The sequence below is a fragment of the Hirundo rustica genome, chromosome 17 (assembly GCF_015227805.2).
Source record: "Hirundo rustica isolate bHirRus1 chromosome 17, bHirRus1.pri.v3, whole genome shotgun sequence".
NCBI classification, from domain to species: domain Eukaryota; kingdom Metazoa; phylum Chordata; class Aves; order Passeriformes; family Hirundinidae; genus Hirundo; species Hirundo rustica.
In genome coordinates this window covers 100,755-114,198 of record NC_053466.1, presented here as the reverse complement: position 1 = coordinate 114,198, position 13,444 = coordinate 100,755, and the positions used below count along the sequence as shown (strand labels likewise).

Below are 13,444 nucleotides of genomic sequence, written 5' to 3'. Positions count from 1 at the left end.
ATCTGGTTAACATGGGAGGGGAGGTTGGGTTTGTAAATTTAACTTCCTTTTGAAAAAGCAAGATAAAGGAAAAACACAAATGTCACAGGCTAATGTGGCAGTGTGTCACATACTAATTTAGAGGGTGGATAACTTGCTGGCATTTGTAACATGTTTTTTGATTGCAATAACCCTGCTATCAAAAACTACATGAGAGTTGTAATTCCTTATAGCATAAATACTTTAGTCCTTATTTAACAGGGGGGGAAAAAGTAAATCAGGAACTGATATTTTAATTAAGATAGGTGAGGAGGTAAGAATGTTTATGATTAATCTTTAGTCTTCAGAGCGCTCAAAGTAAAAAGGCGTATTGATCCACACAGCAGACAGATTTGCAGCCACTGATTTCTTTGCAGTTGGCCCTGTCAAAATTTTGTCTGTTTTTGAAGACCTTACTGTGGTCAGTGTACTGTTAATAGCTGTGCAGCAGAGTAACCCTGATGGAGTTGTTGAGTCTTTGAGTCCCTATAGAACAAATTCTGTAGGATCTTATCTCTTAAAATTAATGTTTTGGGCCAGTTTATGAATACTAGGACTGAAAAACTTCTAATTAGAAGTAACTGCTTGTTTTGTTCCACAGAGTGATGAATACGCAAATAATACACTTCCATTGCTGGTAGATAGTTGCTTATTAATTCTCAGTCATTGAATACTTCACCACTTTGGGAAACCTGGAGTAAAAAAGATACAGTGGTAGAAAAGAATCTGAAGTATTTTTGTGTTTTAGTGAAGTAAAAGAATTGTTGATTAACTCTTTACCATTCTAACATTCTTTACTCTTTGCAGTTTTAATCTAACACAGGATTCCAATTGCTGTAAAAGCACTGTAAGCTGTTTGTAATATTGTTGATAATGTCCTTCGCCATTTGATTTTGTTTGAGCCAGACACAGTGCTAGTGTTTTGTTCTGTTCCAATAAGCACGTTCTGGTTAATTTCTAATTTTGACTTTGTGTATTTAGTAAGTAGCGTAAGCCCAGAATAACTAATGTGTATTCTGGGCTTATGAATACTGCAAATATGCAAATTAAATGAAGTACTCATTTCTGTTCTCATATGGCTATAAATTCTCCCTATTTACAGAGCTCTTTCCTAATCCATTCCTGCTAAACAAGAGTTGTTGAATCATGTTTTGGCATTAGATTTGCTTCAATCATGCAAATAAAATGCTGAAGAACAGCTCTGCCAGAGAATTTGTCTGACAGTGTAGCATTTAGTAAAGGCCAAAAAATGTGCTGTTACCCAAAACAGACAAAGAGGTGAGATTCAGTGAATGCTATCTGAATGTTTGCGGTTTAACTTTTTAGAAGAGCTCTCAGACAATGTAAATCTCTCATCCCTTGAGATGCATAATAAAATTCATCAGGTAACAGGTTTGTTTCCATGCTTCCCAAAACTGTTCTACTGGCTTGCGTATTGACAGAGCCTTATCAGTTGAAGAAGAGTGCTTTGGAATCTCCCAGTGTGCTTACTGTGATTTTTTTTTTTTAATTTATTGTTTCTAATTATTATTTTCTGCATTCATGCCTCCAATTTCAGTTCCCATTACCTTACTTTCCAAGACAGTTTATTTGTTTCCAAATATTTATACACCTAGAAATTTTATTTGTGGCCTAGTAATTTGCTGACTGCTTTCACTGAGCTCTGTGTTCAGCTGTAGTGGTGAATCATGTCATTTTGCTGGTGCTGTTTTTCTTAAAGGCAACTGGAGTTGCCACTGAGGGAAATGGCCCATTTATTTCAGGTGATTGTCATAAGGACATGACATCTGTCACCAGAGCACCTGGGCACGGTGGTGGACGGATGGGTGACTTCCCCCTGTGTGTTACCTGTTGTATTTCATTAAAGAACCTGCATGTTTCACCTGGGGGTAGCTAAAGTTACTTCTCTGTGGCTCTCCAGATGGGATTCATCAGTAGCCTGAAGCAGTGGTGTTTCAGTCCTCCAGGCTGCCAGCCTGCATTTGTGCTTCCCAGAGAACTGGACAGCGCTGTGACTCCTTAGTGTCAGCTTCTCGAAAGTCAAGGAGAGCCCAGTGTCAGCAGTGGATGCTTTTGGTGGAAACATGGTTGGGCTTAACATTGTGTGGTTCTTTGTTTAGGTGGCTAAGAGAATCTCGACGCGTGAGCTAAAAGTGTCATTCATTTATTAACTTCCTTCTTGACAGTGATAGGAGAGTTTGTGTTTTATGTGGCCGAACGAACCTGAGCAGTGAAAACCATTGGGTTTTTCATCTCCCTCTTGTTTTCCTCGTAACACTACTTTGCCTACAACTTTTTCGTTTCAGGCTATTAGAGGTGTGTACTTCAAGGCAGACTGGGCTATTCCATATTCAGTAGTGTTCAAAGCAAAGGCTCGGATACTGTATAAAGAGATGAATAATGTTGTCAAAGGAACAAAAGTCAACTCTGGTGGCCTCTTAGGAAACTGGAGATGCAGTGTCTGTGAGGTGTCTGCAGTTAGACGTGGAATTTGTGAAATTGGAAATGGGCCTCTGGCAAACCAGTCACTCAAATGATCATGCTGTAAAATGTCTGTAGTCTTTGAAGCAAGCTACTTTAGTACTGCTTTGTTGAAGGTTTTTAAAATATTGTGATAGCAGATAGCAGATTCAGTTAAAACATGAAAAAGTATCATGTCTCTAACTTGACACAGAGCTGCCTTTCTGATTATTCAAATGTGATCAGTTACTGTCTTTATGTATTCACGGTAGGAGAAGGGTGAAAAGAAAGGAAAATATCACCTGTTTCTAATTTGGTTATTTCAGGTTTTAATGTATTAATTTTTATTCCTGTCATGATAAGTATCCTGGTATCAAACAGTGAAAGTGTCAGAGGAGGTGGAGCAGAAATTATGATAGGGAAACTGATTTCTCCAGTTGCCTTGAAATGGCAGCTGGAGGAATGACAGGCTTTAAAATGAGGAGCTTATCTATAGTGCCTGACTTGAATTGTTCTAAAGAAGGCATTGGGCAGAATTCTCTGGAACTCAAGCTGATAATTTGAAAATGTTGTGGTATGATTTTGCTGAATCTCCTTCATGTGGAATTATTCACTGAACATTACCTGTGCATGGATCTGTTCTTTGTGACCTTTCTGTCTTGTGTAATAAATTTTGGGATCTTCCCAATCCTTTACATTTAAAGCATTTATTTTGCAAAGTTCAGACATAATTTCTACCAGCACTGGTTCATTTTGCTGTTTTTCTTGAAGTTGTCGTCCAAACAGCGCAGTTCACGGAGGAAAGTGATACTAAAACTTAGCTTTGAATGTCAGTATTTCCTGATTGTATTTCCAGGTTTTAAGTAAATCATGTAAATAGGATAAAAGATGCCCGATAGTACCCATTTCTTCTAAGAACTAAAGATGAAAACTTCAGGACTATCTCCTGGTTAAGCTGACAATCTTAGCATGCATATACCAACTTGTGTGTGTATCTTTGGGGAACTGTATAGGTCTCTAATAAATTTTGCTGGATGCCTGTGTTTGACGACGTCAGCCTTACTTTTGCACACTTTATGTATGTAATCTCAGTGCAGCAGTAACTGTGACTAACTTTGGAAACTGAACACTGTTCTTTGTTTATCTTTGATTTCAGAGTGTCAGTAGTATACCATGTCCTGTGACTGCAGTCAGAACTTTACCCACCTTAGAAGTTAAACAAACAGAAAGGCCTTCAAGCAGAAGCAGGGATCCTCCTAGGGATGAAGAAAAGGAAAAGAAAAGGAAAAAACACAAGAAAAGATCTCGGTCAAGATCTCGATCACCATTCAAGTATCATTCATCATCTAAGTCCAGGTCTAGATCACATTCAAAAGCAAAACACTCACTTCCCACTGCCTATAGGACTGTCAGGCATTCAAGGTGGGTTTGGAAACCAAACATATCCTTTAGCATTCTGTGTGGGTTAACATGTAAAACAACTTTGCACTTCCTCCATTACATAGGTGGTTTTATACTCATTGCAAAGGTTACAGTCACCTTGAAGGCAGTATGTAGCACATACAGATCAAATGTGGCAGGTCTTTTGAAAATAATTTTAGTGAAATAATGAGTCATTAATTTCTGATTACTAGTGCAAAACTTTTAACAGTAAATGCTTTTTCCTGATGTTCTTTGAAATATCTAGTGATAATATGTAGGAATGTGGTGATAGCAGGAAGAGAACTTTCTAATAAATCTGTGGCTGTTACTGGAGCAAAGTAACTTAGGCAATATTCAGATAAGAAATAGAAGTAGAGAGCTATGTGGTTGAGCAGCAAAGCTTAGAAGAAAACAAAGCAGTTGAGTGACAGGTGAAAAAATATGATGGATGAAATGCAGTAGAAATATGACAGGAATCCAAGAAGAGTGAAAACAGAGATGAAAGAGAGGCCATATAAGAATGTAGCCCAGTGCTGTTAACTCTGTATTTAATTATTAATGAGATTAAATAAATACACTATACAAATTATCCAGCAATAAGATGATGTATATTATATTTTACTGATACTGTTAATTCCATCAAAGATATTTGGGCCTAGGCACCTTCAAAGTTTACTGTCTGTAAAATTTGTCTTATCTGAATGCTTTACTGCAGTGACGCTACTGTGGTCAGTAGGAAGGGCTTTGAGGGTACGTTCTGTAAATCAGGCTACAGAACAGTGTAGTAAATAGCTTGTAGTTTAAGCAAATTATGCATATAAATACTGCCACAGCTGTAGAAGTATGTGATGTATGTAAAACCATACACTACTTCCTCTTTGTGTCTCTGCCTATGGCTCATGCCTGCAAAGAGCTTCTAGCACTTGATGACAGTGTGCCAAAACTTTCAGTTTTCTTGTGCTTTTTTGTTTAATGAAATGTCTTAACTGCAGTAACAGGAGTGTTAACGTGGTACAACTTACTGGTTTATACTTGATTTTTGAGTTTAAGAACAATACTTTGCTGCAGAAATCTCTGCTATTCAGAGTTGCCAGGAATTAAATGAGCTCAATTTGGACTGAAACAATGGGTCTGACACTCTGCTTATTTGACGACCTTTGATGCTAAGTTGTCATGACATGCGGTGTCATGACCAAAAGTCATCAAGCATAGCTAATTTACAGGAGCTAATCTGTGTTCGCTGTCTTGAGTTTGCCTCCTGGCACAAATCAAATGACAAGCACATAACGGCGTGAAAATCATGAATCACCACAACACCTGATTAAATCTGATTAGATATTTCCTTGATGAGCTGTTGCATTTTAAAACCTCAGAAGTCCAATAAGCTTGATACTGGCTGGCTGAATTTTAAAATTATGCAGAAAAACGGCACCAGATTCTGCACTGAAAACATTTTCCATGGTTTAGCTCCCCAAAAGTTAAAGCCGAACAGGCCTTTGTACAAGAAATGGTGGATTGAAGGCGTGCTTTATTGAAGGTGCTTGCTATGCCTTGCCATACTGTATTTGCAAAGTTAGAACTCTTGCTTCTGAAACAGAAAAATTGTAGAATAATCAAGAGCAAGAGGCTGATTCATAACCCTGACAGATACTGATGTGTTTTGATTCTCAAATATTTAGGCAAAAATAGTACCTTGCCTTTGTAATTGCCAAAAAAGGGCAAGTGTTGTTGCCTAGCTAGAAGGTAGTACTGGGTTGTTTATTATTATTATTATTATTATTATTATTATTATTATTATTATTATTATTATTAGCGTTGTTTCAGATAGAATCATTTCAGTGCATTGCGTTGCTTCATTCAAAGCTTGGCATGTTTCACGTCTCTTTGCTCATCAGTTCCCTAGAACAGTATTCTTCAGCTTCACCTAGAACAGTGTTTTTTCCTAGCTTCCCAAAGCACTGGATATTACAGCTTCCAGCTGAGTGGATAGTTACGTAAAGAGCCATACCCTCCTGAAATAAAGTGTAAACTGTTTGTGAATGTTAATGTGTTCATCTTGTATTAAGTGGATGGCACTTAGAGACAGTCGCTACTTTGTGGGCAGTGATGCTAAATTTCTTTGGAACAGCCCTATTTTGAGTGTCTGTGCACTATTTGAATGCCCCAGTCTAATGGTATATTGTTGCCTTATTTCTGTTTCTTAAATCTGTTCAAAATGTAGATTAAAAATCACCTTTACCATATAACTTATTGTGACAAGTTACTGGGGAATAAAATGTGGGAAGTGTAGATAAACATGAAAATTTGCAGTAGCATTCTTTGTTCTTTATTCAAGGAATGTTCAGGATACTTTGCAAGCTCTTCTTTTTTGGTGTGTTATCTTACTATTTTTTTTCCAAAATGCATATTGTTCTTAGAAATCCCGCAAATGAACTTTGCGGTGTACTTCTCTGTATTATCATTTTACATCACTTGCTTATCATTTATTTTTGCATGGTTAGAGTTTTAGAGCCTCTGCTGCCTTTAAGAGTAGTCTTTGGTGATAAGATACAATTTTGATACTGTTGCATTTTTTATATTTTCTTACGCATCTTCAACAGTAATAAAGTTGAAAAATTCTATTCCACATGAAGTTGATTCAGAGCATGTTTTGCATATTCATATCTCTGGTTAACAACCAAACCTGTTTTACAGAAACAGGTTTTAAAAACCATAGCTATATAGAGAACCCAGATAATATTGGCTTAAGTGTGTCATGTGGTGTGCTAACAGCAGCTCTCTGTATAAATGTGTGTTATTTTCTGGAACAAAATTACTCCTATAAAGCTCCTGGTATCATACAATTTTAATTCTAGACCTACACAACAGATTAAACAAGCCATGTACGTAGTAAACAGTGTCCCAAAGTTCTGTAAGGTACTGCAGAACAGACCTGTCAGTCCCAGAGAGATAATTAGTTACTACAAGTAAGTACTTAATATAAAAGATGGGGCATATTTAATAAATCTGTCTTGGGAAAAAAAGTTTTTGATATGTTAGTAGTAAATGCAGTAAGTGCTGAATCACTGTTTTTATTTCTCGTGGACTTCAAAGCACTGTTAAAGAATTGGGTCTGAGCTGTTTCTGGCAGTGGTGCTGGGTGTCAGACTTGGGGTGGGCAATAGGCTCTTCCAGCTCGAGTGCTTAACTGTAAAGATCAGTGATGTTCACCTCAATCTCTATTTCCTATCCATAGATAAATCTACTTGTTTGTGAGTGTGAGAGGAGACAGAGGGAAGCAGAAGCACTTGTTTTGTACCAAATGACTTAGTCATTTGATTGGGAGAAGTTTGGATGTTCATTTTGAGCTAGAGATGGAAAGTCTAAGCTTCTTTTCAGTATTGCTGCTTTACTTTATACTGTTTAGTAATAGAGTAGTACTAAGGCACATAATTTATCCAGTTAGTGGATTATTAGCAGTAATTAGTGGTATATTTTATTAACAGGTTACTCTGCAGTAAGTTTGGTTAGGATGCACCTGTGTGAGAGTTTGTGTGATAATTTTTGCCTCTCTATTAGGAATTTAGTAGACCTGGCAGTAGCTGTTCTTTGCTAAAAAAGATTGTTTGGAGGTGGGTTTTTTTCACCTCTGAAATTGTTTTTATTAGTGCTGAGGCAGTGTCTAGTCACGTAATTTTAATTCCAGTTTTGTAATGAGACATTCCAAGCTTCATAACCCTTTGAACTTTTGGGACCTTTCTAAGCATAAGTCATAAAGGAATAAAGTGCCTTCTGGAATTGCAGTCTAATGAAAGTTATAATTTATATATTGCAGTAGAACTGATTAGCTGTTTTTTAATCGCTTGAAGCAAATGGCCAAAATTCTTAATATTTGGTGATTGGAAAAATGCTGTAGAACAATAAATATCAGTTCATAAAAATGAAGCTAATGTTTTTTACTTTCTGATTGTTTGGACTTCTTTTAGGCTGGCCCATACAGGCATGTTTCACTAAGGTTCAGCTTTTTGGTTAAAGACTAAGTCTTTTCAGGATTCTAGTTAATATCAAAATTAGGACATTTTAGTTTGAATGTGAAGTGTGTGCCTCCATATCACAGACTCACAGCATCCACAGCGACACTGAGCATGGAGCAGAGTCTGAACAGCTCATCAGTGGCAACAGCAACAGAGTGGAAAAATTATCAGGCAGCTTGGGCAATGAAAAGATTTGACTGCTGGAGCTCTTTTGAGGGAAATCCTGGTAAAATATCAAAGTGTCTGACTAAACCCAAGTTTTATAATCTGTTCGTTTTTTTTTCGTTCGTTTTTGGTCAAAGCAGTTAATTTGCAACAGTTATTTGCCATTGTGATACTTTCTTTTCAGTTGGGTTTTTTTTGTTGTAGGTGTAACAGAAATGGCTCAGGACTTTGTAGGTGTGTATATATTATCTATATTGTATGAACCTGAAGATCTCTGATCTTAACTGGGCATGCTTTCTATTTTCCCTTCTTGATCTCCTTCTCACTTATCTAGGAAAAAAAGTGTAGTGCCAAACAGCACTGATAATGGGTTGTTGGGTCACTTACACTGGTGAAAATATTGGCTGTGCTAGGATTATTCTGCACCATCCAGTACATTTCCTGGACTTGTCAGATAAGCACTGCATCAAGAACGTGTATTTGTCTCTCTGAGGTAGCAGTTCTACCACTAATTTGGGAAGACTAGGTCAGGCCTGCAAATCCTAGGCTACACGCAAATTGTATTTCTGCATACCAAGTTTAGTAAACTATGTTGCCACAAAAGGCAGCTGGACTAAAAGAAAATTATTCCATCAAATAATACAGAAGTTGTCATAGCAGACAAGACCAAAAAGTAATCCCTTTTCTTAGCTCCCTCTTGGGAGTGAAAAGCAATGGAAAATTTCATCTCAAATGTCTTGGATAGGCAAGAAATTTTTAGGTAGCTGACAAGTCTTGGAGCCTAAATGCACCATGTTGGTGTAAAATAGGTGTTTGGAAAATGTTGTGTTTGTATTTGGTGAAGTACAATTCCACTAAAGTAAAAGTTTTGAAATAAGTAACAAAAAGTAAACTTTTGAATGTATTTTCTCTGCTCAGGTCACGATCAAGGTCGCCCAGGAGAAGGGCTCACACACCAGAACGGCGGAGAGACGAGAGAAGCGTTCCCACAGCATATCGCATCAGCAATAGTCCTGGCAACAGCAGGAAACGGCCCCGCTCCAAGTAAGGGCTCCTGGTACTGGGCAACGCGGTCCTGGCATCCTATCAAGACTTAATGCCTGATGTCTTGTAGACTCCTTAGCTAGAACTTAACCTTTGTATATCCTGGAGATTTATCTTGATGGGAAAATATTTTTTTCAGGGGAAAAAAAATGGATGCACTTGTTGTTCTTCCCTGATTTTGCATATGTTTGAACAGCAGCTGTCCATTGAAATTGGTGGATGTTAATACACTGCTGTCTGCTGGCCATGAGAGTTCAGATTTCACTGGGAGTTTCATATTTCCCTCTTGTTGGGTCGTTTTCTTATGCTGTGCTTGTGCAAGCTGTATAACTTCTGTACAGGTCATAGTGCAACTGTGATGTCAAGTTGCTTGACATCGCATCATGTCAAGCATAAATATGGGCAACTCTGATTTAGCAAACAGGTATTTTGCAGTTATTTTACTGGCAGACTGGAACGTGAGGTATGAATCGAGGTGTCATTTTGAGAGCACCCTGTGTATAGTCTCTTAAACTATTATAATCAAGATGGCATTTAGTATTCAACTTTCTCCATATGTTTTGTGGAATAAGAAAGAAAGAGATCACGTTAATTAAAAAAATTCTATTGTTTCTTAAGACAACATCTCTTGATAGCCTGTATTTAATTAATGTGTGGTAGGTATAATTGAGAATTTCCTAAGTATATTTCAACTGATTTATACCTCAGCTGAGTTTTTAACATTTGTCAAACGAAGATAATAGAGGCTTCTATGGAATTCATGCGAATTTGGTTAAGCAGAAAAGATATGGAAGCTTAAAATGTTTGTTTTCCTATAAATGAGTAGTTTTTCACATCCCCATGCTTTTTTTAATGTTGTGTTGGTGTGTCTGCTGCTTCACCATTCAGCATTTTAAACTATAAAGTATTTTTAAAATTGTGCCACTCCAAGTTGTAAATTATAATGGCAATTTTGAAACAAACTACATTCCTCTGTGAATAATATTGCTTATATAGGTCAAAATTTTAAACTCTTATGCCTCAAACAGCAAAGCAGAAGTGGCACAATAAAATATGGCAGTAAGTACAGAAGATGTTGACTGAAGGAGGAGTGTTGATAAGGATATTTTGCAGCTCCCATTGCAGAAATTAAGTAAAAAACTGTTTCAGCCCTGACATGTTAAATTTTCAAGCAAAAATGTGATGGACCAGTTTCCATGTTCAATTATGGAAAAGATTCTTCAACATTCAGCTGTTCTATTTGTTCTTCATAATCTGAGATGAAAAACAGTGAAAAAACTTAGAGTAAAATACTTTTCTTGCATGACAAATATTTGCCAAGATTTTCAAGATTTAAATATGAAATCTGTTCACACTTGGTTTCATAATGATGTTTTAAGAAACTAAGCAATTAAAGTGCGTAGCTAATCAAGGAATAACTGACTTTGTAGCTGATGGTTTTGTATAGTCATGACAATGTTAGAGGCTGTGGGGTTTTTTGTCTGCCACTTATTCATTATTTATGCAAGAGAAGTGCGAGGAAGTTCTGCAATTTTAAGTCTTTTATGTTAAATTCTATATAAAAAATGTGGGGTAAACTCTAAGCATCAGAGTTGTATGCTGTTTATATTGAAATTCAATGTGTTACAGAATAGCGCCCTTTAAAGTGGAAAAATCCCATGAACAATCAAAGTAAAGGAATGAATAATGTGATATTTAAAATGCGGCTAGAAGTTTTAATGTTTTAAGATGTTCTAGAAGCTTCAACCACATTCTTCTGAATAGCCTTCCAGGAGTGCATTCTAGAGAGGGATGTCTACAATGTGGTATTGCCTACCTCTAATTAGGGCATCACTCTAGTTATTCTAATTATAGTAATATCAATACTAGTATGTAAATCCTACAGACATAAGTTCATAACCAGGTAAAAAAAAATTTGGTAGTTCCATCTTTAATATATTACTAATTGAATTCTCTTTGAGGTTAATATTGCCTATGAGGTGACTGTCTCTGTTCCCTTCTGTCAGTAATGAACACATCGAGTACCTATAAGTCCTTTGTTTCAACTTTCATACTGACAGACATTTGTGGGTCTAATATCCAGGTTAGTAAGAGTTTGCACTTAAGTACACTGCTAGGTCCAGATTAGTCTGAGTGCAATACAACTCATTTAAAATTTTGATCCCATGGTTTGTTGCATTGCAGGCTGGATCACAAAGAAAGTTTTTTTCTTTTAAAAACCAAACAAACAGTAGATTTGCCTTGTAGATATTTTACATAGACATAATTCCATGTTTTGTTTATTTTATGAGCTAGGAAATTGTCAGGGATATAAACTCTTATATTTCTTATTGCATTCTATGGGTGTGATGTTGTTTGGGAAGAAACTTCCCTCTAGCAAAGTTATTCTGCAAATCTTCAGTGAAAGGCTTTTTGTTGTTGTCCTGCAAATGGTCAAACACTGGCCAGTAATTGCTGTGTGCCCATGAAGCAGCATTCCAGGTGAGAACCTCAGGAGCCAGTATTTGCCTAATTTAATTGTTAAAAAGAGCTTCTGAGAAAGTATTTTCTACAACCGTAAACGTGCTGTATTGGGTAAGACTAGTGCGTGCTGAATGCAAAAGAAACATCCTGTGGAAGAGGGTACATAAGCTTTCAGAAGTGTGAGAAGTAACTTCAACTTAGCTAGTGTAATATTGTTTGAAATATTCTTCAATAAAATATTTTCTTCTCACAGAAGTCCCCATGAAAAGAAGAAGAAGAGGCGGTCTAGATCACGTACTAAATCCAGAGCTAGGTCTCCCTCACCATCTGTGTCACCAGGCAAACCATCCACACACAAAAATTCTGTACATTCAACTAGTGTCTCTCCTGTGGAGAGCAGGGAATCCAGCCAGGAACGCTCCAGGTACCATGCTCTGTTACTGTTGTACTGCAGTGCTGCTGTCTCTTGACTGTCAGAGTGTCTGTGATCAGAGTCATAGGGTGAGGACCTCTGTGTGTGTGCAATGTGTGCTTATCAAAAGTAAAAGTCACTGGGAGCAGAGCACTATCTGTATCCATCTGATGAAGGTGTTGGATCTGTTTTGCTTTCTGGAGTAAACATCTCGACCTACTCTTAACAGGACAACTGGTGCAGAAAATTCTGCAACCTATTTCTAAGTTGGAAATTGGAAGCTTTCATGAAATGGGATAACTCTGAAGTAGAGCTTTAATAGCGTGGTTTGAATTTTAACATGTGTCAAGATTCATGATTAAATTATTTCTAGAATATAGAGCAATCCTGTTAAAAATTCTCTGCTGTTCAGATTTATCTTAGCAGTTGTACAAGTGGTTTTTCTGACCCTGACTAACATCCTCTAGCTTACTGAGAGAACTGTTGGCTAACATATGAGAGACATGTACAATAAAACCCAAATCAAGATGGTAAGTGAAATGCATTTTCCAAATTTTTACTATAAATTTCTACTTTTATTTTTTAGGGGAGTTTCTCAGGAAAAAGATGGCCAAATCTCTTCAGCAATTGTTTCATCAGTGCAGAGTAAAATCACTCAGGTACAAATAGGCAAATTCAGAGTATGTTGCGTAGTTAACTATGTCCAACATACTGTTTTCTTCTCTTACCACCTTGGGCCGTTCTAAACTTCACATATGATGTAGAGACATGTTCACTGTCTTTCTTAATCTGTTGCTTATGGGAACAACAATTTTGTTGCTTCTTGGGTACTGTCCTTTCAATTTTAATCAAGCCAGGTTAGGTCATCGGTTTATGTATTTTTGGGTTAAATGTTGCTAATGACATAGCATTTCCTACTTTAATATGAGACTGCTTGTTTGAAGTGCAGCTGTAAGAGAAGGAATGATTACTGCATCAAAATACAGTTCTTGGTGGCTATTTGTAAAAAGTAGGAATGAAATGTACATGAATCTGCAAGGTATTTCCCAACACAGATAAGTTTAGCATCTCTTTATATTAAGAGCTCCCAAAAATGGAATTTAATGAATTATTAGATTGTTGCGCTGCCTTTGTGCTGGCTGACCCTAAGCAAGTTCAGTGTATTTTCTCATTCAGATCCTTCCATCTGTAAAGCAGAAGGAATTATGATGCTAAATTCCCCTCTGGGGTGTTTTGAGAACTTAAGATGCAAAATGCTTTAAAAGTACTAAGGAATTTTTTTGTGTTGCATTTGTGAACAAATGTTTAAATAACTCTGATGCATTACGGATACACCGCTTTTTATTTGTCATCATTTTTTGCAATCCAGTTATTCAATGCGGTTTACATGAAATTTTGTTTCTTTTTGTAATGCTGTTCCAACTGGATGCTCAGACACGACTGAGAG

At 36.9% G+C, this 13,444-nt stretch overlaps 1 protein-coding gene across 4 annotated transcripts in view; it reads left to right on the top strand.

Annotated features, from left to right (window-relative positions):
* SFSWAP (splicing factor SWAP) overlaps nucleotides 1–13,444 on the top strand; it is a 36,921-nt gene that overhangs the window by 22,529 nt on the left and 948 nt on the right. For 3 of the 4 annotated variants that reach the window (XM_040080493.2, XM_040080495.2, XM_040080494.2), the window contains exons 14-17: nucleotides 3,635–3,900; nucleotides 8,997–9,122; nucleotides 11,839–12,009; nucleotides 12,584–12,656. In XM_040080493.2, coding sequence (XP_039936427.1) covers nucleotides 3,635–3,900; nucleotides 8,997–9,122; nucleotides 11,839–12,009; nucleotides 12,584–12,656 — 636 coding nt within the window. Of the gene's footprint in view, nucleotides 1–3,634; nucleotides 3,901–7,996; nucleotides 8,153–8,996; nucleotides 9,123–11,838; nucleotides 12,010–12,583; nucleotides 12,657–13,444 lie in introns of all 4 variants that reach the window. The other variant, XM_040080496.2, reaches the window with a different exon arrangement.